Source organism: Acanthopagrus latus, chromosome 4 (assembly GCF_904848185.1).
Source record: "Acanthopagrus latus isolate v.2019 chromosome 4, fAcaLat1.1, whole genome shotgun sequence".
NCBI classification, from domain to species: domain Eukaryota; kingdom Metazoa; phylum Chordata; class Actinopteri; order Spariformes; family Sparidae; genus Acanthopagrus; species Acanthopagrus latus.
In genome coordinates this window covers 26043815-26068372 of record NC_051042.1, presented here as the reverse complement: position 1 = coordinate 26068372, position 24558 = coordinate 26043815, and the positions used below count along the sequence as shown (strand labels likewise).

At 40.9% G+C, this 24558-nt stretch overlaps 2 protein-coding genes across 2 annotated transcripts; both read left to right on the top strand.

The window, feature by feature from the left end:
- Positions 1-3715: 3715 nt before the first annotated feature.
- Positions 3716-11608, top strand: ctsba (cathepsin Ba). Its single transcript, XM_037096034.1, has 11 exons — positions 3716-4013; positions 7579-7707; positions 7792-7877; positions 8090-8204; positions 9018-9133; positions 9276-9361; positions 9443-9589; positions 9679-9795; positions 9999-10127; positions 10537-10618; positions 10857-11608. Exons 2-10 carry the CDS (start codon positions 7585-7587, stop codon positions 10608-10610), a joined length of 993 nt encoding a protein of 330 aa, XP_036951929.1. The 5' UTR covers positions 3716-4013; positions 7579-7584; the 3' UTR covers positions 10611-10618; positions 10857-11608.
- Positions 11609-14548: 2940 nt separating this feature from the next.
- On the top strand, positions 14549-24095 carry adpgk2 (ADP-dependent glucokinase 2). The gene is made up of 7 exons (XM_037095972.1): positions 14549-15226; positions 17362-17521; positions 19328-19518; positions 19717-19813; positions 20017-20153; positions 20262-20398; positions 21168-24095. The coding sequence occupies exons 1-7, from the start codon at positions 15031-15033 to the stop codon at positions 21723-21725; spliced, it is 1476 nt and encodes a 491-aa protein (XP_036951867.1). The 5' UTR covers positions 14549-15030; the 3' UTR covers positions 21726-24095.
- Positions 24096-24558: the final 463 nt, after the last annotated feature.

Here is a 24558-nt window from a genome sequence, read left to right as displayed (position 1 = left end):
ATAATCAGGCGTGATGTATGTCGGTACCAGTTGTGTGCACTGTTGATCTGAGTTGCTATGGCAACAAACCTCGATATGCTGGGAGGGAAGTTAAAGATACCTCACCACCTGCAGTGTTTTTTTCTGGCTCAGCCCAAATTATTGGGGTTCCAATCTGCTTTAAATTTTAGATTTTTACTTACTGACTGATAAATAATTTACCTTGTGTATAAGCATTTGACATTGTTTTTGGACCACTGGCACTCCATTTAATTTGATTAGTTTTATTGAAGAGCACACAGCCGGCAAGCTGTTGTCAGTGAAGTTTAAAGGCACATGTAGAAACTTTGTACCTGCCTAGCAAAGACAGTTAAAGGTGCAGTATGTAAGAGTTTTCATTTAATATTTCAAAAAGTCAGCTGAAACTATCAGGAGAATGCAAAGAAACAAGAGTTTGAATGGTATGTTATGTTAGCAAGCTAACAAGCTAGCTCTGGCCCACCTTGTTTCATAATACCACTTTGTACCTCAAGCCGGGGATGGTCCAGTTGTGTAGTCCAGTCCTTCAGAGGATTGTGCTGACTGATGTCCAACTTCCCTCTCTTTCCTGTCCCCACCTGAACCCGTGGTGTCATCAGAGCCCTGGTGAAAACCGAGGTAAACCATCTGGTCAAACTGGACTCTGCTGGTCTCAGAGGCCATGTTCGGCTCCAGTGCTGTCGTGTTCACTGAGTATTGCTGAGCTTCCCTTGCCGGCTCTCCCAGCACTGTTTCTGAATCCAAAGCTCCTTTGCTATAAGTGCAAACAACAATCGCCTGGTGCTCCGAGCCCCCAGTCAGGACACAGTTAGCTAACAGTATGCTAGCTGCACAATTACTGTATCTGAGTTAACTAGCTAATGACCGTTAGCAGTTAACAGTGGTAGCAGCAGTTAGAAGTTACTGTGGTGATACACTCTCTTCAATCTGTTGGGTGTACAAATCTGACAGATGGCCAATTCTTACATATTGCACCTTTAAACATGTAGTACAGTGTCATCAAAGGTGACATTGTACCCAGCTGCTTTTTTAAAATTCACAATATCCAGGCTTGGTTTCCTCAGATGTAGACAATCCATCAGCGTAAACATGTAACATTACACCAGAAAATTAAAGCTGAGCAAACTTTGGTAGCCTCGTTCACTAACTACAAAGTTTGACGTGTGTCACCATGTTTGTATTTTACAGGCAACGGTACAGCACGAAATCACTGGGGGAAATATAATTTAGACATAATCTTAAATGAATAGCTCTGAACTCTAAAAGACTATTGACCATATTCTACTGTAAAATCCACAAACTCACAGGCTATCAGCGATCCATTAATTTAGCCTCCTACCTCAGTGAAACTGAACTTCCTTCCAACAAAGCTCTATTATCTTTTATAGTGTTATAACTGCTTATTTTATGGTATTTAAGCCTTTGTTCGTCAGTATGAAACATTTTTGACAATGTAGCTACCAGAAAGAGGGAGACTACGAAAGGGACAGAGGTTGTAGGATAAAAATGTTGCACACAAGTGAAATGATAATGTGCTGCTATGAAGATTGTCAATGACAGTATTATGTTATGTTATATATTATTTATTTCAATAAGTGAAATCTGATTGTAATTACAGATTGTGGTATTAACAATGTCTTCCATGGATAGTCTGTCTTCTATTTTTCTGTTTTATTTAACTATTTTTTAATCTTTTTCTTTCTTTCTTTCTTTCTTTCTTTCTAAACAAATATAATTATAAAGTAAGGTCTTTATCTGTAATGAGCAGTCAAATGGTTGTGTTGCTCATGTTTGGTGATAAAACATGGGCAGCATTTCAAGACTATAAATGGATTCCTGGTACAAAGTACAGAGAAAAAGATGCTTTCGGCAGAACCGCTTTATCAAACTGTGTCGAGCTGTGATCATGTACCTGCTGATAGATGAAGAAGTCACTGCATGTTACTCGTTCATACAGACATCCAGAGAATTGTATCTATTCCTTTTAGAGAAAGAAGCACTTGTAACTACTCACAAACACATGAACATTACAGTACATGAGGGCACATGCTGGAATGTACGTGTATGCAGCAGCAATAAGCCAGCTAATGAAATGTATCTCAGTGCAGTTATTAGAAAATATCCACGCTCACGCTTTAGACGATGCCTTGGCTTGATCATGAATCAGCTTTGCCTTGTAGAAAGACAGCTGCAGCTTGTCTCTGTGTGTGTGTGTTGCTTTATATTAGAAGTATACGCTTTGCTTTCTGTACCTGACGTGTATGAGAACGTTTGCTTGTGTTTCTTATTTGACTCATTTTGTATTTTTTCAAATGTTCTTTTTTATATTTGGTCACAGTTGCTGTTACGAGATGTGTGGACAGCCACAGTGCAGTGTTTCAAGGTTTTCACTTGTGAAATTGTTTAGAGAGTTTATAGTTTTCATTGACAGACTTGAATTAGTTTGCTGATTGAGTGTAACATCACTTAGTCACAGGACGGCCTCCATTTATCAACATGTGTCACCTCATCTCTGCAAGGATCTCCACAGAGCAGCTGTGGTCGGTGTTAGTGAGTCATTAACTGTGCTATCGATGTGACAAAATAAAGTCATAAATCATGATCCAAGTTCCGAGTGATGTGTTGTTTGTTGCAGTAATAAACACACTGCACTTTTTATAGGACTGGATTAACCTGCGACTGTGGCCAGGGGCAATAATCACCTCTGCCCCAACTATTTTGTTCATAGTGCACAGTACTCCCATGATTGCGCAATACAATACATTTTGTACCATGTCAGTGTAACACTAGTTGAACTATTACACATCATTTAAAATGAGGATCTTGCACAACTTGCTTTACAAATCAGTGACTGATGTTTGTGTGCTGTGCTTACAGTATTTGTTCCTTCTCATGATTGTGAGTGTCAGATGACAGATTAATAAAGGGAAGAGAAAGCAGCAGTGGTCAGTGATCCACAGCACGACTCAGCAGTATCTTTTGTCCGTCAGCTACAAATCACAGGTTACTTGTCAAATTAAGAAATAATAGTCAAAAAAAGGTTGTATGCTTCATATTCCAGTGTGCATTTATGTGTTTACTTCTCTTTTGTAAGATGTCATGTAGATAAAGAAAAAAATTTAACTGGTCACTATGATTAAGATTAATACGAATGACAAAAATATGTAAATAATTTTACATATGATGGCTGCCATGCAAAGTGCCAGTTGCTTATCTGGAGAAATTTGGTGTTCATTATCTTGCTCAGCGACACTTTGATATGAACCAGCGACCTTCTTCATAACTAGACGACTTCATTAGAGATATTGTAGGCCAGAAATTTGAAAAGCAAAGTACACTGGACTGGTCATGGATTGTCATTGCTTAATCTGTCTACTTGGCTCTCACCCAGAGGCCCGAGATGTCCCTTAAACTCCTTCTGATACAGATATTTGCCATTAATCAATCTGATCTGACATTTTCTATTCGCATGAGACAACAGGGTGTAGGTCTTAACTACAATATTATATAAAATTATGATAACCAAAAGAAAATCGGGAAATATATCTCTATGTCCCACAGATCTAATCGATTGTACGGAGTTGAAGGCGATGTGGGGACACTGAGAGTGAGTTTCAGCACCACCTGGCGGTCAGATCGGTGTAGCGCAGCTCGCGTCGGTTTAAAAAAAAACACACAAAAAAACAAAAAAACACAGAGACTATCTTGTTTAAACCAGATTCATATCATTACTTGTATGTGAGGAGAAACCGCCGGTGTGACAAAACCAGGACACCCACTGACCGCAGGGGAAAAAAGGAAGAGTGATGCCGACTTTTACCGTCACATGAGCCGCGTTCATGTGACCGCTCATGTGATTGCAGGGATAAAACGTGAGCGGAGCAGCGAGTCGCAATCACACTTTGTTTGACTGGAGTCGGACACTCACTTACATCACAGGGGGCCTGAAGATTTTAATCAGTTCGACACCGACAGCTGACACACTACAGCTACAGGTATGTGATTTATGTTTCTTTGTGTCTTTGCTGTGAACGTTACAGCGGCCTCAGCTTCGTACGTTATCAGACGTTACAGAATGTTTACACGGCGAGTTAGCGGTTAAGCTAGCTAAGTAATGTTACTGCCAGACTAAAACGTTGCTGTAAACAACATGCTAAATGAACATTTTCTGTCATAAATTTTGAAAATTCGATTAGTGTGATTCAAAGAGACGTATAAAATCCTCACGGTTTGTGTTCAAAGCTCAAACGGTGGTTGTTTTGCACTGACCCGTTGCTGTGCGTCAGAGGTGATGAGGCAAAAAAAGAAGAGGTTTGAAAACAGGTGAAGCTAATTGATCCAAAAACACTATTAATTGTGTCATATATTAATATTGAGGGTGAATCTAAATGTCCAGGTAAATCTGGGTTAGGCAGCAGCTCATTTAATGTCAGAAAAGAACTTAAAACCTGAAGTTACAATAAATGTGAAACATGATACTGAACCGTCACACCACACGGAAATGGAAAGTGAAAGCAGGCTTTTATGGGAGCTGGCTGCAGCCATTCTGCGCTCTGCTTAAACAAGAGACTTTTGTTTTTTTAATTTTATTTTTTTAAGTTATAAACATGACTGTGATAGAGCAGAGGACTGGAGCAGGGTATGTTGAAGAGGAAATGATCTGGGACTGATTTGTCCTTGCATACATTTGTATTAAACCTACCTAAAACAGAATTTCCAGCACAGACTGTGTGGCAGAAGTGGTTCCCATCAGTGCTAAACAAAGGAAATCATAAGCAACAATTTAGCTGGACCGTTTCAACTGTTGAGTGAATCAGGATGAAGAATGAGGAAGTGAGTTTTGTAAGTCAGTAGACAAAGAGAACAAATCAAATTAAAGGAAGAGTTGAGCCAAAAATGATGATTCAGTCAATATGTGCTCACGGTTATGCTGATGAAAAGTCAGGTGAAAGTTGCGTAGTCCAAAAAACATTTTCTGGAGATTTGAAATGAAGCAGCGCTGCAGCATTCTCCTTAACAACTAAAATATTTGGGGACTTGTTTTAAAATTCAAAGAAAACAATATAAAATGGCTCCATACACCTCGTCCATCTAAGTCTCCAGAAACACAAAGATCCCACACTGATGTGAAAATACTTTATTTACAGCCTCTGATGGTGTTCATGCATCCACTTCAGATACAGAAGATTAGCATCTAAAGTAAAGATTTGGAATTATAAAGTGTGTAAGTATTGCTTTTTTGCTGTGAAGCCCCAGAAATACTGTGTGGACTGCGAAACTTAACCCGAATGTTAACTACAACACCATCTCTACGCCATCAGCACAAAAGAGAGGAAAGTAATCCATATGGTTTATCCTTTCTTCAGAGATAGTTATCAATATCAATCAGCCATGTCATGTTTGGTGTATGTGTGAAAATTAATAAGATAAGACTATAGGGGGGGTAAAGTAGCTGAACACAATGTGTGAAGAAACAAAAGTCTTCTCCAGCTGAATGTCTTTTATCTGAGCACTAACGCACCCATTTCTGTCTTAAACCTCCCACCAAGGAAAACATTGCACAACCCCTCACTCTTTAAAAACATTGATTGGCATCAGGGAAAAAAAATGTCACCACGCTGTAAGAGGTCTTTGACATTTTGGAAATGCAGAACCTCACAGCCGTCCATTATGACTCAGCAAGTTCATGTAGCCTGTTGTGAGTTTTGCTTTGACTACTGTGTAGAAGTAAGTGTCGTGAGACTGATTTCTGTGAGGACAGTCATTGGTGCAGGCTGAGGGTTCACTTCTCGAAATTGGATTCTAATTGCTTGCCTCAGCAAGCGTGCATGTGACTGTGTGGTTCAATGACTTCTCTAAATTTTGAACTAAATTGTGGTTTGGATTTTTGTGGCCCAAATATACATTTTCCTCTCTGGGTTTTCCATTTTTCGCACCAGCTAATTAATTCAGCCCCAACTTCTGTAAGACCTGTAGACCTCTCTGTCAACCAACATGCAAACATAACCTGTTGCATAAAAGACATTTCTAAGACCCAGGAGAGCAAAGCACTTCTGTTCCTTTCTTTTATTACACAGAACACCATCTAAAGGATGTTGAGTGTGCTGCAAAACCTGGTTGAGACTTTAAATAAAGGAAGTCAGCTGCTGAAGTGTGATTTCAGGGAACAGATGTCATTGTGTAAGGGGGAATTTTATTTTATATTCTTCCTAATGTCTGTGTGGGTGTTTTCTTTCTTTTTTTTTTTGGATCATGATGTATCATTATCCACAGTCATGTGATACCAAACCGGTTTCTCTGGAAATCCATACACTCTGACTCTCAGACAGACCCCTGCTGTTCTCGTTGGTTTCCCCTCTGCTATTTGTCTTGTGTGGTAACAGGACATGTCTAAACAGGTGTTCTGGTTATTTTACCTGACAAGACCGGCTCTTGTTCTTCAGAGAAAATCTATGTGACTGTGTGCAAATGTAGTTCTATGAGGTTCATGCATAATTATAGGGAAGATTTGGATTTGGCCAATCTTGCTGGAAACGCACATACTTCAGAGCCAGGAAGTAGAAGGACACTCAGAAAGCTAACATTTCTTGCTTTGTCTGTCTCTGACACATTTGTTCCCGACCCCTGCTCTTTATGCTTTTAGATTGATTAACATCCTCTGCTCTAACTTTTTATCAGGATGCTGCATCTTCTTTCTTCCCGTCATGTTTATAAAGAAGCACAGTGTCTGCACTGGTATCGATTGTAGCCAGCATCCTGCTTATCCTGAGTACAGTAGGCAACATTATGTTCTGTAATGGGTCCTTGTCAGCACAGTTTGTCTTTTTATAATGTGGTCTTATGTATATACTGTTTGAAATGGAACTTGCTGCATGCCTATATCTAAAAACTGCAAAAAAAACCAGCATGAGTAACAGTGAGGACATGTTGTTCGTCATGCTTTTTTAAGTGGGAACTGAAACTTCAGTAATCAACACTGAAAGACTTCTGCTGAAGTGAATGCACTGCTTGTTGAAAGTCCAAAGTTCACTTCTTGTGTATGCGTGTAGATTAAATTCTTGGGCATTAACTGAAATCGTGGACTGCTTTACTACATATGTGCCTGCTGATGCAGTGTTTGTGTGTAACCACTAGAAAAGTCTCTGAATAGCATGACTGAGGATAGGGGGGTTTTCTCTGCTCTGAGTATACTGTGTGTGCATGTTGCACTTGTAGTTGCTGCAAGAGTGACATTTAGTCAGCTGTGAACTTTTTTTTTTTTTTTTTTTAGCCTGGTGTCATGAGTGTATGTAGGTGGGGAATAACCCTGTTTCACTTGTTTTCAGTCAGAGGGACACACTATTTTATGTCACATGGAGTTCAGTGCTGATCATTTTGTGAGAGCTGTACATGCTGTGTTTGAGACATGTCTCTTCAGACTTAATTTCTGTGATTCTTGTGATTTTGAAAATGTACAATAAATGCTCAGGTGTAGAATTTATGCAGTTACCACAGCTCAAGTATAATAGTTTCAAACGTGAATACCAAATAATATTGCCCTCTTCATGTTTTATTTTTCAGTAAAAAATGTGGCGTGCAGCCTTCCTGTTATTGGCTGCCAGCTTGTCTGTGAGCCTGGCCAGACCCCGCCTCAAACCACTGTCCAGTGAGATGGTCAACTACATCAATAAGTTTAACACTACCTGGAAGGTGAGTTTCTTTGTTGTTGTTTTTTTATGCTACCTTAGACTTTAGTGTCAGTGCATTTGAGCACTTTTTCTATTTCTCACGCAGGCTGGTCACAACTTTCATAATGTCGACCACAGTTATGTCCAGAGACTCTGCGGTACGATGATGAAGGGACCTAAACTGCCAGTCATGTGAGTCTCACACATACTAAGTATACATGCATATCAGTGTTAGTGAGTGCTTCCTTTGTTGTTCTTCACCTAATGATTCATGCACCATGTGTATAGAAGAAGAAATGAGTGTTTTCAGCTCTATCCCATCTGCTTACTATAATAAGGAACATGTATCAAGCTGTAGTGGCACTCAGAAATACTTGACTCAGCAAAACTGTTTTCCTCTTCAGGGTTCAGTATGCTGGTGACCTGGAGCTGCCAAAAGAGTTTGACTCCAGAATGCAGTGGCCCAACTGTCCCACTCTGAAGGAGATCAGAGACCAGGGCTCCTGTGGATCCTGCTGGGTGAGATTTAAAAACTTGGTGCTCAAAGTATGGGACCATATCAAACAGATGTTGAGGATTGATATTTGTTGGAGTAGAAGTTTTGTTGGTGATTGTGGTAGCACGTGCACTTCAATCAATGAAACGAGGGGGTAGTAGGGTGTTCTATCCTTAGAACCTCTGTTAACCCTCCCATTGTCTTTGGGTCAAAAATGACCATAACTGTGTTTAACAGCAGAGAAAATCCCTTAAATGTTTTTTCAACTTGAAATTTTATGACTTTTCTTAAAGTGACCCCAACATAAGGGTAATTGGGAAATATTGCCTTTTATTCATTTTTCCATAGAAGCTGTTCACCACTTTGGTACAAAGATTGTCTTTGGGCAGTCACTTGTTCTCCTGTAGTGGTCGTGGTCACCCTCTCAGATTGCCCTGTTTGGTTTATGTTGCTCACATTTGACTATTACTGGAAGTGCCCTCTGTAAATGGCATTAAAAACTACTTTCTGTGCACATGTGAATTTGTGGGCAGTGGGTTTGAAAACATGACCTGTGTTGAAATAAAAATAAGTGGTGTCTACTAAAAGTGAATGCAGTCTTTCTGCACTGTAAAAGGAAAAAAAACAAACTCTAATATTCACAGGTTCCCAAATAGTTTTGACATTTAAAATGCAATGAATTTGCTTCATTTTAGATCTTCAGTGAGAGTGGGTCATTTTTGACCTGGAGGACAAGGGGCGTATACAGAATGTGAAGACAACAGGAGAGTTGAGATAACTTGAAACCCAAACTGTATTTGTGTGTCTGTGACATACCTTGGTTCTTCTGCCCGCAGGCATTTGGCGCTGCAGAGGCCATATCTGACCGTGTGTGTATCCACAGCAATGCCAAGGTCAGCGTGGAGATCTCCTCCGAGGATCTGCTGACATGCTGTGACAGCTGTGGCATGGGGTAAGATGTAGGAATGTATAAAATGTTTCACTACTTGGGAGAGTTGAGGCTGGATCAGAACCTCTCTGATGTTATTCAATGTGTATAGTGGTTGTCTGCAATGGTGGAAACACTGTGAGAAAACATTCGCCTTTGCTCTCAGGTGTAATGGTGGCTACCCTTCAGCTGCCTGGGACTTCTGGACCAAAGCCGGGCTGGTCTCTGGAGGCCTCTATGACTCCCACGTCGGTGAGTTTTCTGTGCGAGAGGCTCCTACAGTGGTACACATGTGTGGCGTCCTCAATTCTGACAGTCTGTTTTTGTGTACAGGTTGTCGTCCCTACACCATCGCCCCCTGCGAGCACCATGTGAATGGCAGCAGACCCCCTTGCACTGGAGAGGAAGGAGACACACCCCAGTGCATCTTGCAGTGTGAAGCTGGATACACACCTAGCTACCAACAAGACAAGCACTATGGTAAGAGTTTCACCTCCATTGATTAGGGAGGAGTTAAAGTTAATCTTGCTAACAGAAAGTGCAGAATCCTAACTTGCAGTGTTTTGCAGGTAAAACATCTTACAGCGTGCTGTCAGATGAGGAACAGATTCAGTACGAGATATACAAGAATGGCCCAGTAGAGGGAGCCTTTATAGTCTATGAAGACTTTGTGCTGTACAAGTCTGGTAAGTACACATGCAGCAGAACAGACATGCAGTATAAACACAGAAATAATTGGACACTCACAACCTGCTGAGCACAGAGTTAACACTTTGGATTTTGCTCAGTGATTTTGTGAAATGTTTTAGCGCACTTGATCTCAGAATTCTCTTCACCTGTCCTCTCTGTTGGGTTTTTTGCCCCGTCTGCCTTTCCTCTTTGGCCTCAGGTGTGTATCAGCATGTGACTGGCTCTCAAGTGGGCGGCCATGCCATTAAGATCCTGGGCTGGGGGGAGGAGGCTGGTGTTCCCTACTGGCTCTGTGCCAACTCCTGGAACACTGACTGGGGTGATAACGGTGAGCAGAGAAACACATTTTACTACCTTTTACAAACATGAATACAATGATGGTAGCTCTTGATTGTAAATGGTTGGCCTTCTATTTTAGATGCATGAAGGAAATGGGATATAATTCCTCAGTATAATGCAGTATGATTAAGTATGACTAATTGGAGCCTCCAATGACCACACTGATAGTTGACTTAATTTTAGATAAGACTATTTTTTTACACTGCAATATTTCTACTTTATAAATAGCTTTCTTCAGCAGCGTAATTATCAGTGAATCTACAATTCTCTCATGTATTAATATGTGAAACTCCTTAACCTGTACATGCCCAGCAGCTTCACACGCCACATGCTCTTACAGATAAGACATGAAGTTGTTTATATATGAACTGTCCTCTGGTCTGTTTTTTGGTCATCAGGATTCTTTAAGTTCCTGCGTGGATCTGATCACTGTGGTATTGAGTCTGAAATTGTTGCAGGAATTCCCAAGTAAATCCTGAGGTAAGACCAGAAAACGACACAAAGTATTGGCCACACACAAACCTGTGCTTACTGTGTTCCTGTACTATACAACTGCCATTCTGTCAATCTCCTGGATGTAGTTGATAAACCAGTTAAAAGCATACACAAGCCTCAAAGCCATAAATTGAATGTGGAACAAGATTAAGCCTTTGATAACAAATTTATGGGAAAAAAGGGTGTTGCCTGATGTTGGTGCCTTACTGTTTTCCTCTTGTAGGTTTTAAACAGCAGTGTCAATACATAATCACTAGAGGGCGACACACTCCAATTGCCTGCTATGGAACTACTTCAACTGCTTTTAGTCAGATAGCCACAGCCTACTATCACCTTGCACACTCAGCATGAGGTTTCAGCCACAGACAGAAAAAACTTGTGACGGCATCTATGTTCCTGAGCACAAGTCACCATTGTTGAATTGAAGTTTGAGTTTGTTTGAGATTCTGTGAGGTTGTGTTCCTTTTGCCTCTGAAAGCAATCAAACAGTTCACGAGTGGAAGGTGTTTTTGTTTTTGTTTTTTTGTTTTTTGTTTTGGACCCACATGTGCATTTAATTATCTCGGGTGATTTGCAGCACACTGTCACTGTAGTAGAAATGAACTTGCCTTTCTCAATTTGTTTGTGCACTGGTGAAAAGCGTGGGCCCTCTTGGACGATACAGCTCATGATAGAAAGAATTTTCATGACTCTGCCTAAGGCAGCAGAAAAGGTAATTCTTTTTTTTTTTTTTTTAAATCTGATAGTATTTCTCCATGTCACAAATGCCACTCCATGATTTTTAGGATGCACTAATTACAGTCAGTGCCTGCTAGTGTTTTTAATCTTTGAGTATCTGATGAGCAATTGACTTTGTTTTTAATGTGGGTTGGAATATGGTATGTTTTTTTATTGTCTGTGTTGATCAAACTATTGTCACATGAATTTTGTTCTTAATAAACATAAATAAACATTAAAAATATATTTGGTTCTCAATTGAATGTTGTTTCTCTTGATTTATGATTTACTGGCATTTTTAATTTTAATCTTTTTTTAAATGACTGATTCAGAATAGAACTCCTTCATTGGTCCTGTAAATGGGGATATCTGTGTCTCACAGCAGCCAAAGGACAGTTCAATTTAACAACAAACGATAATACAAAATAAACAATATAAGAAATAGATTACTATATACATAATATGTACAAGTGCCCTGTCCCTTTCTGTGACATCACCCCATGAAGTCATCCACATTTAATTTCCTTATTTTATGGTAAAAGCACATAACAGAAATCAATAACACTTGCGCTGAGGTGTCCAAATTACCTGAATTCACCTGATCACAATGTTAAAGCAAAGTAACTTGATTACGTTCCATTAGTAATGGAATACTAACAAATTAAAGACCAGAGAAATGAAATGCCACTAAAAATGACCTCTTTTAATCTTACAATTGTTTATCTGTGTTGGTTCTATTAGTTAATTATTTGTTTTATTTTTATTTTAGCCTCTTTTGATAAGACATATTGAGTGACTACAGGAAACAGGATGCAGTAAAGGACCTCAGCCTGGGAATCAAACCCAGGGCGAAGATAAACTTTCTGTTCAAGGGACACGAGCACTAACTGAGCTAAACAGCAATCAAAGGTTCTGCACCTTTCTCATTTGATGCAGGTAACCCAGATAAAATGAGTCCGGCCCACAGATTTTAAATGATTTTAAAGTTGTTGGAGATGCACTGCATGGTTTGGGAAACATGTTAGCAGCAGCTCAGCTGCCTTTATTAACTGATAAGGACACATGAACCGGGTCCTGAAATTATAACGAGCTTATAAAGACATCTGACTCATTTAATGGTCTGTTTTTACAGACAGGTTTGCATGTTAACATGCTAACATGTGTGTCTATTGGAGAGTGTTAGCATGACGCCATTATGGTTCTGTGTAATGTTAACTTGTTAATACTAGCATCTTTACAGCCAGATTACAGAATATCAGAGTACAGCACAGTTAGCCAACAGGCTCCATGTGTTAATAATGTGTTTAATAACGTCTTTGTATGTTAGTATGTCAGCATCTGAAAGGTCATTTTGAGGGTTATCATTATAGTAGATTTTACAGTGTAGAGTGATGTGAGACTTCTGAAGTGATGTCATGCACATGGTTACAGACTGCTATATCACACACACACACACAAAAATTTGGGGCTCAGGATCTTTTTTTGCTTTAACCCCTCTTTCTCCTGTGGTGCCTTTCAGCAGCCTCTCTCCTATCTTTAGTGTTTAATAGTCTGTATGTGCACTATTCTTAGATCTTTCAGCACAGAGTTTGAGTACCAACAACAGTGCTGCCAGCTGTAGTAGCAACAGTTGTAGTGCTACAAAGGTAGTTCTAACTAGCTCTGTCAGTGTGGAATGCATTCAGATAAAAACCCTTTGGAACAATTAAAGTCCATCATCTGACTGGCGATAAAGTGAGGCATGTCTTTGCTGATGGGGCCATTCCCAACAGGTTCTCTTAGCCAAGGCAGCTGAAGGACACAAAGAAGAGCAGGGATGGTAGAGTATACGCTGCCGATGTAAACAAGAAATTTTGGAAATGTTGTTTAAATGCGCGTGATTGTTGCCTGACCAGAACTGGACTTTTGAGGCCGATACGAGTACTGAGATTTGTATGTTTATATCAGCCATTGGCACATTTTTTAAACATTAACATAGCGTTCCAAAGTGTAAAGGGCTTCTAAAAATCACTCTTACTTACTAAGCAACACACGCCATTTATTCTCTTCTTTCACCCGCAAACTCTGTAACAACATCATCGCCTCTTGAAGACGTCACAGTCGTGCTCCCCACTCTTACATGCGTCCCCCCTTACAGTAGCAAATGACCTCATTTCACAATACACAATGAAATAGAATACACTGGGGGAAAAAGAAAAAAAATGCATGTAAAACACAACACATATAGCCTAAACAGGCCATGAAGCAATTATTCAATAAACACAACTGTAAAACACAGTAAGGTAACCCAAGCAGGTAACAGAAGAAAAAACACACACACACACACACACAAAAAACAACATCCAAGCAACCCCCCTTAAAACACAGGGAGTCAGTAAACATGAGCATGTATGAAACAGTCACTTTGTCACGTAGTCCCTAAAGTGGGCAGGGGGTCGTTATGATCTACCAACCCGGGAGAACCTTGGCAGGGCAACCGCCTGTTCAGGTGAATCACCAGCACCTGAACTAGGACCAATATCACAGTCCACGTCTTTGCCAAAAAGGGAAATGCCTGCAGGACTACTGGGCGTGGTAGCATCCCCCCTCCAAGCAGTGGCTGGGGAAGGGGAGAGGAGGCTTCTAGACAGGCCCTCCAAGGGAAAAGCTACAGGCAGAGAGTAGCACCGCAGCCTGTCATACTGGACCGTCTGAAGAGGGGGCTCCTCCCCAAATGGGCCACTAATCTGATAAGTCACTCCCACCTCATCATCCCTGTCCATCCCAATGTAGCAACCAGTGTAGCGTTCTGAGTGTGAAGGGCTTCTAAAATCACTCTTTCTTGCTGACAACTCAAGAACAGGTGCTCTTTGGAGCTAAGCAACCCACTCTGTTTATTCTCTTCTCACTCAGCAGCGTTGCCTCTTGAAGACGTCACACTCGTTTGCCCCACTCTTACATTAAAAACAGTTTTGAGACAAATACCTTTGATTTTTTTCAAGGCTAGTAGCATGACTATGAATGGCAATGTGAGCCTGTCAGGTGGTCGAGTGTCCCTTTTTTCTCTCCATAAATCCAAGGTGGAAACCCTAGCACTGGGAGGAAGAGGATTTTATGTCCAGACTAGCTGGTTAGCATGCTAACTAATATCAACATTGTTGTTCCATCACAGTCCGTTAATGATTTTGGTTTGGATGTTTACAACACATTTTCTATTGCACCTTTAAACAAAGCAGACTCGTTTAAGGCATTGTAGATGAGTCGGGTCATGATGGCTTTACGATCTATTGTGCCTTTAAGTAACTCAGAGTTTAATTTCACAATTTAATTGGTGACTATCGGCTTTCCTTTCAGTCTATTTGCGTTAAAGATTATCAGACTCGTGTGAAAATAAGAATGAGATCGTCTCTTTCTCATGAAGATATCTCTTCTCTTGAACACGCCCACATTCCCCTTCTAAACGAACAGCGTAAATAAGCGAGTGAATCCTCTCATGTTCGCCCGTGACTCACCGGAGCTTGAACTGAACTGACCAGTGAACGAATCTTTTCAGCAAGTGATTCGTTCGGTCGGCTCAGCCAAAAACAAAAAAAAACTCGATCTTTTTGACGTCACGTTGAGCTACACAACGGCCGGGGCGGAAGGTGCCTGTTCATAACTGACAACGTGAGCATTCGTAGCAGTAAGCTTGGCCGCCGACAATGGAGGGGGGAGGCAGGATTTCGTGGATGAAGTATGGGCCTCTTTTGTCCTTATGTGTGGTCTTTTGGGCCGTATGGTTCCGGTCTCCCCAGAATGAAGGGCTGGACGACCGGCTGGACACCGTGCTGTCCTCTCTGCTCCGGGCGGAGCGCAAAGTCGGGGTGAACAACGTCGCGAGACCAAAAGTAGCAGTTGGTGAGTGCAAGTGGTGTAAGCTAATGTTAGCTAACTAGCCTAACCTAATATCTGGGTTTATATTATCGCCTCGGTCCACAAAGATGTTAGTGCGTTAGGCTCCTTCAGTTGTCATTATTGCTAACAAAACAAACAAACAAAAAAAAAAACAGAAGTACAACTCGGAACTGGCTAAAGCTGGTGTTGTAACGTGCACAAACTGTCAGGAGGTGTGTCTGAAAATGACTGGCTGGTGGAAGCAGGGCGATCTGAGCTAACAGATAGATAGAAAAGCTTTATTTTCAGACTCAAGGTCCATACAAAAATAAATAAATAAATAAATAAAATCAAGACACATAGTGCAAAATGTTGTATGGTTGAGCGCATTTTAATAAAAAGCTAAAGTGTTGGTGGCCGATGCATGATCTGCCGAGTCACCAGATCTCGGTCCAGAAATCATCATCTTGTTTGAGCAGCTGGATCAGACCCCTCGATCAACCGACATGGCACCACAGAGGCTGGCCATGGCTCTATCTCTGTGTGGATCTCCTCAGTCCAGGCCTGCTGGGTTTGAACTGATAAGGGGCAAAGACAGTTGCATGGAAATATGGGCAACATGGTGATAATATTTGTGCTATGAATGAGGGGTGAAAACCTGGCCACAGGAACGAATGTCTGCCTTATTTCAGTAGAATATATTGTATTCTGGGGGTGAGATCTCTTGTCCTTAGATAGTTAAATTACATGGATGCACTACTACAGCTACTGTTGCTTTAGTTGAGGCATTATATAGTTTGTCACTGCCAGAATGTGGTCTTCAAACAGGATTGTTAGCATGATTGCCCTGTGTCTGAACCGTCATGATCTAATCCTAAAATCTTGTCCTTTTGGACTGAGATACAATTGCACAGTAGAGGGATCACCATATCTGCCCAACCTTTACCCAGTTCATCAACAGGCTCAGCCACATGTCATCCTAACTTTCCATGTAGACATGTAGTCACATAATATCACAGATTGTTTGATCTAATCCTGATGTATTGCTATTGGAGATCTACGATATAAAAAAAAAAATTCAGACATACACGTGTTTTAAATCATCTTGGCTGGTTGCTTTATACTGATAATGGTCACATTTTTTTCATGTGATTGTAAAGAATTGATACCCTTCTTACTTAAGAAATATACCCAAACTGAATCATCAATTATCATAACTGTGCCAATTTATTTAATAGCTTGTCGATTATTATTGAATGTTTGCTGCTCCAATAACATTCTTGTTGCAGAAATAAAGCTCAGAAAGTCTGACTGACATGCGATATGCATCGCTTTTGGAAATATGACTCAAGAATGATGATATACAGTCTCTTGAGTTGTGTGATTCAACTTTTACTAGTGGTCTCTCTATAGAATTGCAATATATATTGAAGCAAGAGCATATAGTCCCAGACCTTTCATTGTGCTTCCATGATATCTATGAGGGACTCCAGGGTGGTGACAAATCCTCCCCTGTTCACTGTCAACCAAAAGAACAATAAATATGCAACCCTAGTGCAGACCAGATCATAACAAATATGTGTCACACAGGTATGTTTTTGTAAATTGTTAGAAAAATATGTAGGAGGGATCTAAGAGAGTAGCTGGAGGTCGCGCTTCTGTCAGACAGTCTGATATTCAAAACGAATTCAAATATGGTATCTTTGGCAACCATTAGAGTCGGACTCCGCAGGTAGGTTGTCTGTGGTGTTTGTACATCTTGTTACCTTTTGTTTGGACTCAGAAAATTGCTTCTAAATAAGAGCACAGTGTTGATCGTGTTTGAACCAGCAGCCGAAAGTGTATCAAGGTGTCGGATCATTTCAGCAGCCACGCTGGCAGACGAATGTTTCAGCAGCTGTTGTGTGAATGTCTCCCCGCTCAGTTAACTAAAGCTGCACACTATAATTACTTTTCTCCTGTCTCTTTTTGTACTGATAAGTTTGAATGCCGTGTCTAAAATAAAATGTGTGATACACAATCCTCTCTCTTTCCTCTGTGCCCTGCAGGTCAATACTTTATCTTCACCATCTGGGTGGTCACAGATTTTGTTTTTATTCCTGATTTTATCACTTTGTTTTGACTCCCTTACTTTCTCTGCCCACCCTTCTCATCCACAGGTTTTGGAGGTTGTGTTGACCTGATAGTGGACGGGGTATCGTTGCTGAATAAGATTGACCTCCCTCCCTCAGACCAGCCCCTACATCATGACTACATCGAAAATGAAGTGCAGTTGGCTCAGAGCTTTGCCTACTTCTTTGCACCTGGAGCTGCTGCAGAGTAAGTGTAAATTCATACCAAAATCCACTGAATGGTAATGTAAACACACCAAACAAGTTCTCCCACAAATATTTGTCTTCTGTGTGCTGTTATTCGTTTAGCTGAGGCTTTGAGTTTATATAAGGTGTGTCTAGCTCCTGGCTTTGTGGCTCAAGAGAGAAAATCACGCCATCTTCTTTATTAATAATTATCAAAGATAATCCATGCAGAAAGATGGCTGGCAGTAGTAAGTGGTGTCTGCGGACAGCAGTGCAGCTGTCATGTGCTGCTCATGCATGGGCGTCCATACACACAGTGTGTATGTGTGTGTGACTGGATAAGAAAGAGAGGGAAATTGAAGTAGATAGTGTGTGAGGCCTTGTGATCAGCCAAGCTACTTATAAATTTTAATGAGTGTTGTGTTACATCCTCTAGCTATTGTGTTCCTGATTCTGTCTCTCTAAACTTAACAGAAAAAGCTGCTGAACGAATTAACTTTTGGTGTGAATCTGGATAATTGAGTGGCTATTATCTATGAATGAGATCATTTTGATGAGGACCCTGGATCGGGTGAGCTTTACTTATGGTTAAGCAGTTATGGGTGGTTTAAAATTTAGAGTGATACAGGACTATAGAGTTTAATTTGGATCAGGCTTGATTGAATAAAAAGGGGACTGTTGAGCCATGGCAGACGTATGCACTCTACTGAGTGCCACTCAGTTAATTGCTGGAAAACCTTCCTCATTACTCAATATTTCTGCTGTTGATCTCATTCCCCCCTCCTTCATTGGTGACAGCTTATTTAAGGGCTGTGGTTCCTGTGAGCCCATGTTCGATGTCCGGAACTAACACCAAAAGGCAACAGGCCTTCATCGTGGGCAGAGAGGGTGAGGGAATTTGTAGCCCTTTTCACACAGCGTCAGTGTGAGAGAGTCAGTAAGGACGACATGGTCCTTTTCAGCTCAGCATTCACAGTTATTTCTCTTGCCTCCTGGTTTAGTTTGGAATTTGTCAAAAAAACGTAGATCAGTTATACGTGTGAAGAACAATAGAGATGCATGGCTGTGTCTGCCAAGTGCAGACCTGCACAAACCACATGTATGATGAAATGTGCTTATTTATGGGAGAGCGAGACTGTGTGAGATACAGATGAGTAGGAACAGAGAAACTAGAAATGACATAATCCCACAAAATAGCATGCTTTCCATTTCCAGAGCGTTCTGGCACATTGTGTCTGCTTGAGGCCACATGTTTACTGGGAGACCTCTTTCTATTTCTATTTCCTTTTGTAACAAAAGGGTCCCAGTGTTTAAATGTTATGTTCGAGCAACAAGGGATGTACCTCTACTAATGCACATTTCTGTGTTTCTCTGTTAAATGTTGTCCCTCTTTCTGTATCTCAGGCTGTCCATATAGCTTTCCATTATGGTATAAAGCTGTCCTTCTTGACAAACTGTCACAGGAGTAGCAATAGTTGCATTTTTCAAAGTAGCACACTGACTGCACTGTTTTACAGTGTTTCAAGTATGTATGTTAATGTCTTTAGACTGGTTTAACTAGACTCTTCCATTGTCTCCTCCAGGGCCAGGCTCATTTGTTTATACAGGACATGTCTTACACAATGGCCATTCAGAATGTTTGCATGAAAGAACACAAGAAAAACAAGAGCATTGTGTCACTATCTATCTATCTATTTATTTTTTCTTTCTTTCTGTCTTTCTTTCTTTCTTTCTTTCTTTCTTTCTTTCTTTCTTTCTTTCTTTCTTTCTTCATTGCTTCCTTCCTTCCTTCGTTCCTTCCTTCTTTCCTTCCTTCCATGTCCTGCAGGCGTTTTGTGCTAAATGATACCTTATTCAGTGAGCTGGTTGAAGCGTCCCGTGACTTACCTGGAAACAGATGGGCAGTAGGCGGCAATGCCCCGGTAATGGCTGGTCGCATGGCAACGGAGGGATGTGATGTGTTGCTAGGGGGAAGTTTCAGCCCTGATTTTAATGATGTACTCTCCCAGCACATTACAGGTATACACACACACACACACATGCAAACACACACTGGTGCTCTCATATTACTCTCTGGGACCTCTGCATTTTGATATTTTTACCTTGCACAGTCCTTTTTCTGCATCTCTGAATCACCCTCTATCTGTCATTTTTTTCATGGTCTCTTATATCCCCGCCTTGTTTGCTGTACCTCACCGACTACCTTTGTCAATCCAGTGGCAGGTAATGTAGTAGAAGAGCCAGACATTCATCTGATCCTGGAGTACCCATCTGGTGCTACCTGGGGACAGTATACCTCACGTAGAGCCAACAGGTAAGTGTTAGTCAAGTAGATAAAAGATATTTGAGGGATCCTATATATTAAACTGTGTATGTGAGTGTATTTAAGCCAGAGACAGATTTTTCTACCATGCCATCATCATTTACATAATTTGTAAATGATGATTTGTATAATTTGTGTACATTATGTATGTGAAGCTGACTTTGTTTGGCCCCGCTTGTGTCTATGCCCTGTAGATATATCGTCCACAGTGATGACCACAACCCCTACTTGGCCTCCATGGAGGACTTTGCTGAGAAACTGGAGGACTTCAGACCAGATCTGCTGGTGGTAGGTGGGCTGCAAATGATGGATAATTTCCCCTTCCAGTCGGGTAAGAGACAGTTGTTGACAAGCTTTTTATTTGTTGCTTATTTTGAACATCATCATTTGTCTGAATTTTTTCTGTTCACTTTCCACCAATACCCCTTCGTTATTCCAGGTGAGCGGGCTGCTCTCCTGTCTCGTCTGTCTGACCTCCTGTCCTCCTCGTCTCCACGTATTGGAGTCCATTTTGAGATGGCCAGTTTTGTAGAAGAGAGTATAATGGAAGACCTACTTGACTATGTCATCCCCTATGTAAGTACGACTGAACAATTAAATGAATCAATGCATGAATTCATGCATGTTTGTTAGAGTAGTTGACTTAAATGATGGTGAACAAAATGTTTTAGTCAAGTGGACGATGCGGTCTGACAAGTAATATCAGCTAGTTTGAAAGAGGTTTTTTCAGGTATATTAGTTCAGTACACTTATAAACAAAACTGAGTGTGACTCAGCACAAACTGTGTTTGTCTCCTGAATTTGCATGTGGATTTATTGGAGTAAGTAAAATGCCTTGCTCACGAGCATCTTGATGTATGAAAAGATGAACCCTTTTTTTTCTTTTTTTTTAGAAAGAGAAAACATCTAAACTATTAAAACCACTGTGCATATAGAAATGCATTTTGATCTACAAACTAATGACTACTTTAAACACTAATTAATTTTCAGTAAATGTTATTCTTGCCTTTTTGTATTTATAATTATAAAGTATATCCATGTAGCCACAGCCTAATATAGCTAATATGCTGCTGTATGACTGGAAATCCTCCAATTGCATTGGTTTTCTTCATTGCAGTCCCCACAGCAAGTATAGTTTTTCCTCTTAGCTCTGTAAAATAACACAATCAGTCGACGCAGAATTGCACACCTGAGCATGCCATCTGCCTGGCACACAACTACTTCAAAGATGTTGATTACATTGACAGATTATTTCACTCAGTGGGATATATGACTTTTTTTGCTGCACAGTTAAGTCAGAGGCAGGTCCCGAGTTTAATCGTTCATCCTCATTGTGCTTCCCCAGGCGGACTCTTTGGGAATGAATGAACAGGAGCTTCCCAACCTGCTCAGTTTACTTAAAGGCTCCAACATCACAGTGCTGTCAGACCCAAACCCTCGTGTAGCTACTGTCCTCGACCAGATGAGGGAGGTCTATCGCATCCTGAATCAGCGCCACAAGGATGCCAGTACAGAAAGCGACACAAACAGCGCTCGAGTTAAGCCGCTGACACGGCTCCACGTCCACACGCTGGCCTTTCAGGCTATGATTGTGACGCATGGCTCCCAGTGGAAGAACACCATGTCAGCCACCGCCAAGGCCTCTCTCACAGCTAACCGCCATGTCTGCGGCTCCAATGACATTGACCCCAGCAAGGCGAGGCTCATCATGGACGACTCCTTCTCTGTCAGCCGGCGGGAGGGCAGCCAGCGCATCCCTCTGCAGGAGACCAGGCCCGTCAGCTGCTGGGACGAGGACAACTATGAGATCTGCGTAGCTCCAGTACTGGTGTGCACCGAGGTTTACCAGACTGCAGGTGGAGGGGACAACATCTCAGCTGCTGGCCTGGTGCTGCAGATCTAAAAGACACTGTATCCATCTGTGTGTAGAGCTAACTTGATGTTGGCAAACAATGTGGCTCTGGATACTTGATCTATGGCGTGATGCAAAGTAGCCACTGTTGGACTGTTTGTGAAATATATCAGGCTAGAGCCGTCAGCCTTGCATCTTATGGCCCAGGTGGACCATAAAGAAAACTTATTGTTATCATTTACAGGAGTCAGATGACGTGTTACAGTGGTTATTGATCAGGTTAGACCAGCGGATTTTAAAAACATGGGCTCAGTTTTGATTTTTTGAGGTGAATGCTGTGAACCCAGTAACCCAAACATTAGTTTTCAGTCTGTCCTAACCAGATTTTCACCAGTTCATTGTCTGCAAGTGTGTGCATTAATTGTGTGTACATATAATAATATGTATATGCAAAGCTCTTTTGCATTCCAGTTCAATTTTTTGCCTTTTGAAGGAGACACTGCCCTGCTTATTCTGTGACTCAGCCTCGACACTCTGTATAAATAATAAGGCCGAATGCGTAGGTATTAACAGAGCTGAATCGATGTTTGTGTAAAAAAAGGTAAAAGGCAGGAAGAGACACTCTGTTGAATGGGATGCTGTGTTATACATCATGCCATCTTACATATTTGCAAACTCATGATAGCCCATCATCTGACTCTTGTCCTCTACTTCTCCAAGGCCTTACAAGACTTTGCCTCCAGTCAGAATGAGATAAAGAGGGATGTGGTTTGGATAAACTCATAGAGACCGGGTTGTTTGAAGAGCTCTTTTACAAAGCTGCATTTACTGCTGTAGGACACTTTCTCTTTATCATTTTACCTTTTGGCTCCACTATGCAACTAACTTCTACACAGAGTTGTGTAATTGCTGAAATAGCTGAATTTTCTGTTTCTTGGAAGCATGTTTTTTAGGTGTTGTCACCTACTTAAAATCACAGTTTGAACCAGTAAACAGCAGGGCTTCTTTGACCAACCTTAACCTGTCAGGTCACATCTGAACCCTTTTTTAAAGAGACGGCTCTATCTTGCCTCTTCCTCTTCTATCTCATTCTAGTAGTAGAAAAGTAGTGAGGTGATCACCGCCTCCTGTTCTTCCTAACATATGTGAAAAATGTGGTGTGGGTGTGGTTGATTATGTTTTAAGACTGTCATTCCTCTGTATATCAGTTGCAGTGCAATAATGCAAAAACAAATGTTAAGAGACCACTGTTGGTAGCTGGATATGATGTCAAAGATCTCTCTACCTCTGTGTTCTTTTTGTTTCCCTGTCTTGTTTTTTCTCTTCAGACTTTTCTATAATCTGTCATGTTTCTTCCTCCCCTTCCTCTTCCTCTGTCTATTTATGGCTCTTAAAGGACCAAATGAGCCGCGTCGACTGCCGCTAATAAACCTGCTGCAGATGAGAAGTTGCTGGCAGCCGCATTCTCACATAATATGGCTGCTTAACAGGGAACACTTTAATCTCTGCCTCTGGATGTGTTTTTAGAAAAAAGGGGGTTGCAACATTCATTTATTATCTTGCAGCTAGGGTGTTACTCACCATGAACTCCCCCTCTTAATCTGTGGCTGAAAATGTGATATCTTCATTGTACTTGTTTAGAATGCAAATTTATTTCACTTTTCACACCCACTTGTATGTCAAAGCCACCACTTTCTGACTTCCCTTTCCTAGAAAACTGGCCTCTATGTTGCTGTCAATCCCTATTTCACTATTTTGCAGGATTGGAATCACTTTAATTTGTGACTGTGCAGGAAATGATGCCATCTCCGCTGTTTTTTTTTTTTTTCCTTGCATGTAAAACTCAAACATTCCACCACAAACCCAGCTCTATTACATGCAAGTGGATTATTTTGTTTCTTGCTTACATGATCTAAGATCGTTATTAGCTAAGTAAAGCTGCTGTTTTAGCTCCTTTTCACTGAGGGAACACATTTATTCATGTTACAATGCAACAAGTGTGAGTATAAGTGAAAAAGAGGAACCTAAAGGTAAAGAAAATCCCTTTAAATATTTTCTCTGTGTACCAAGACTGTACTGATTTGTTGCTGTTGTTTGATTATGTCGAAGGTAAATGAGCCTTATTCTGTTTGTGTTTAGGAAAAAGGGAATGTTTAATACAGACGTTTTCTATTTCTGTAGGCCCCTGTTTTATTTTCTGATGTCCTCTTAAACCGTAACGGGTCATTGTTTTTACTGTGAAATGAGACTGAAGCAGAACTTCAGCATGCATTCATGTTCAGATAGAGAACTGCTTGTGTTTGCTGTCATATGCTTATCAAAGCTCCAGATAAGTCGTATCATCCCTGTTTTAAAGTTTCATGCATGTATAAATATTCACTGCAGAATCACCTCAGATAAATTGCAACGCTGATAAATCCAGTCATTGCTTGGTTTTAATTTTCTCATACTCTGGGTCATTTATTGATGAGGTCCGTACTAGTCATGGAGTCTGAAATGAACTGATTGAATCATCATGGCTTCCTCTCACACAGCATCATAATTCACCATGATGAAGATTGTTTCCTTCCTTCCCACTCCCAAAACTGAGAACATTTCATGTAATGTCACCTCATATAGGAAGTGCTCCTGATCTTTTATCATGTCAACTGCTTTCCTGATTTATTCATTGGCTGTACACACTGTCACTTGAGGGACCAGATCACCTCCTGCTTCTGATACTGATATCACCGCTGGGCCAAGATGTAATCAGTGGGCAAGCAATATTCAAGATGTTATGAGGGAGCTTCCAATTACTTTCCAACTGACGTGATTTGGTATTCTTAAAACACCTGTGCTGTGTCCGACTTAAAAACAAGGAGAGAGGCTTAGCACAATATATAAA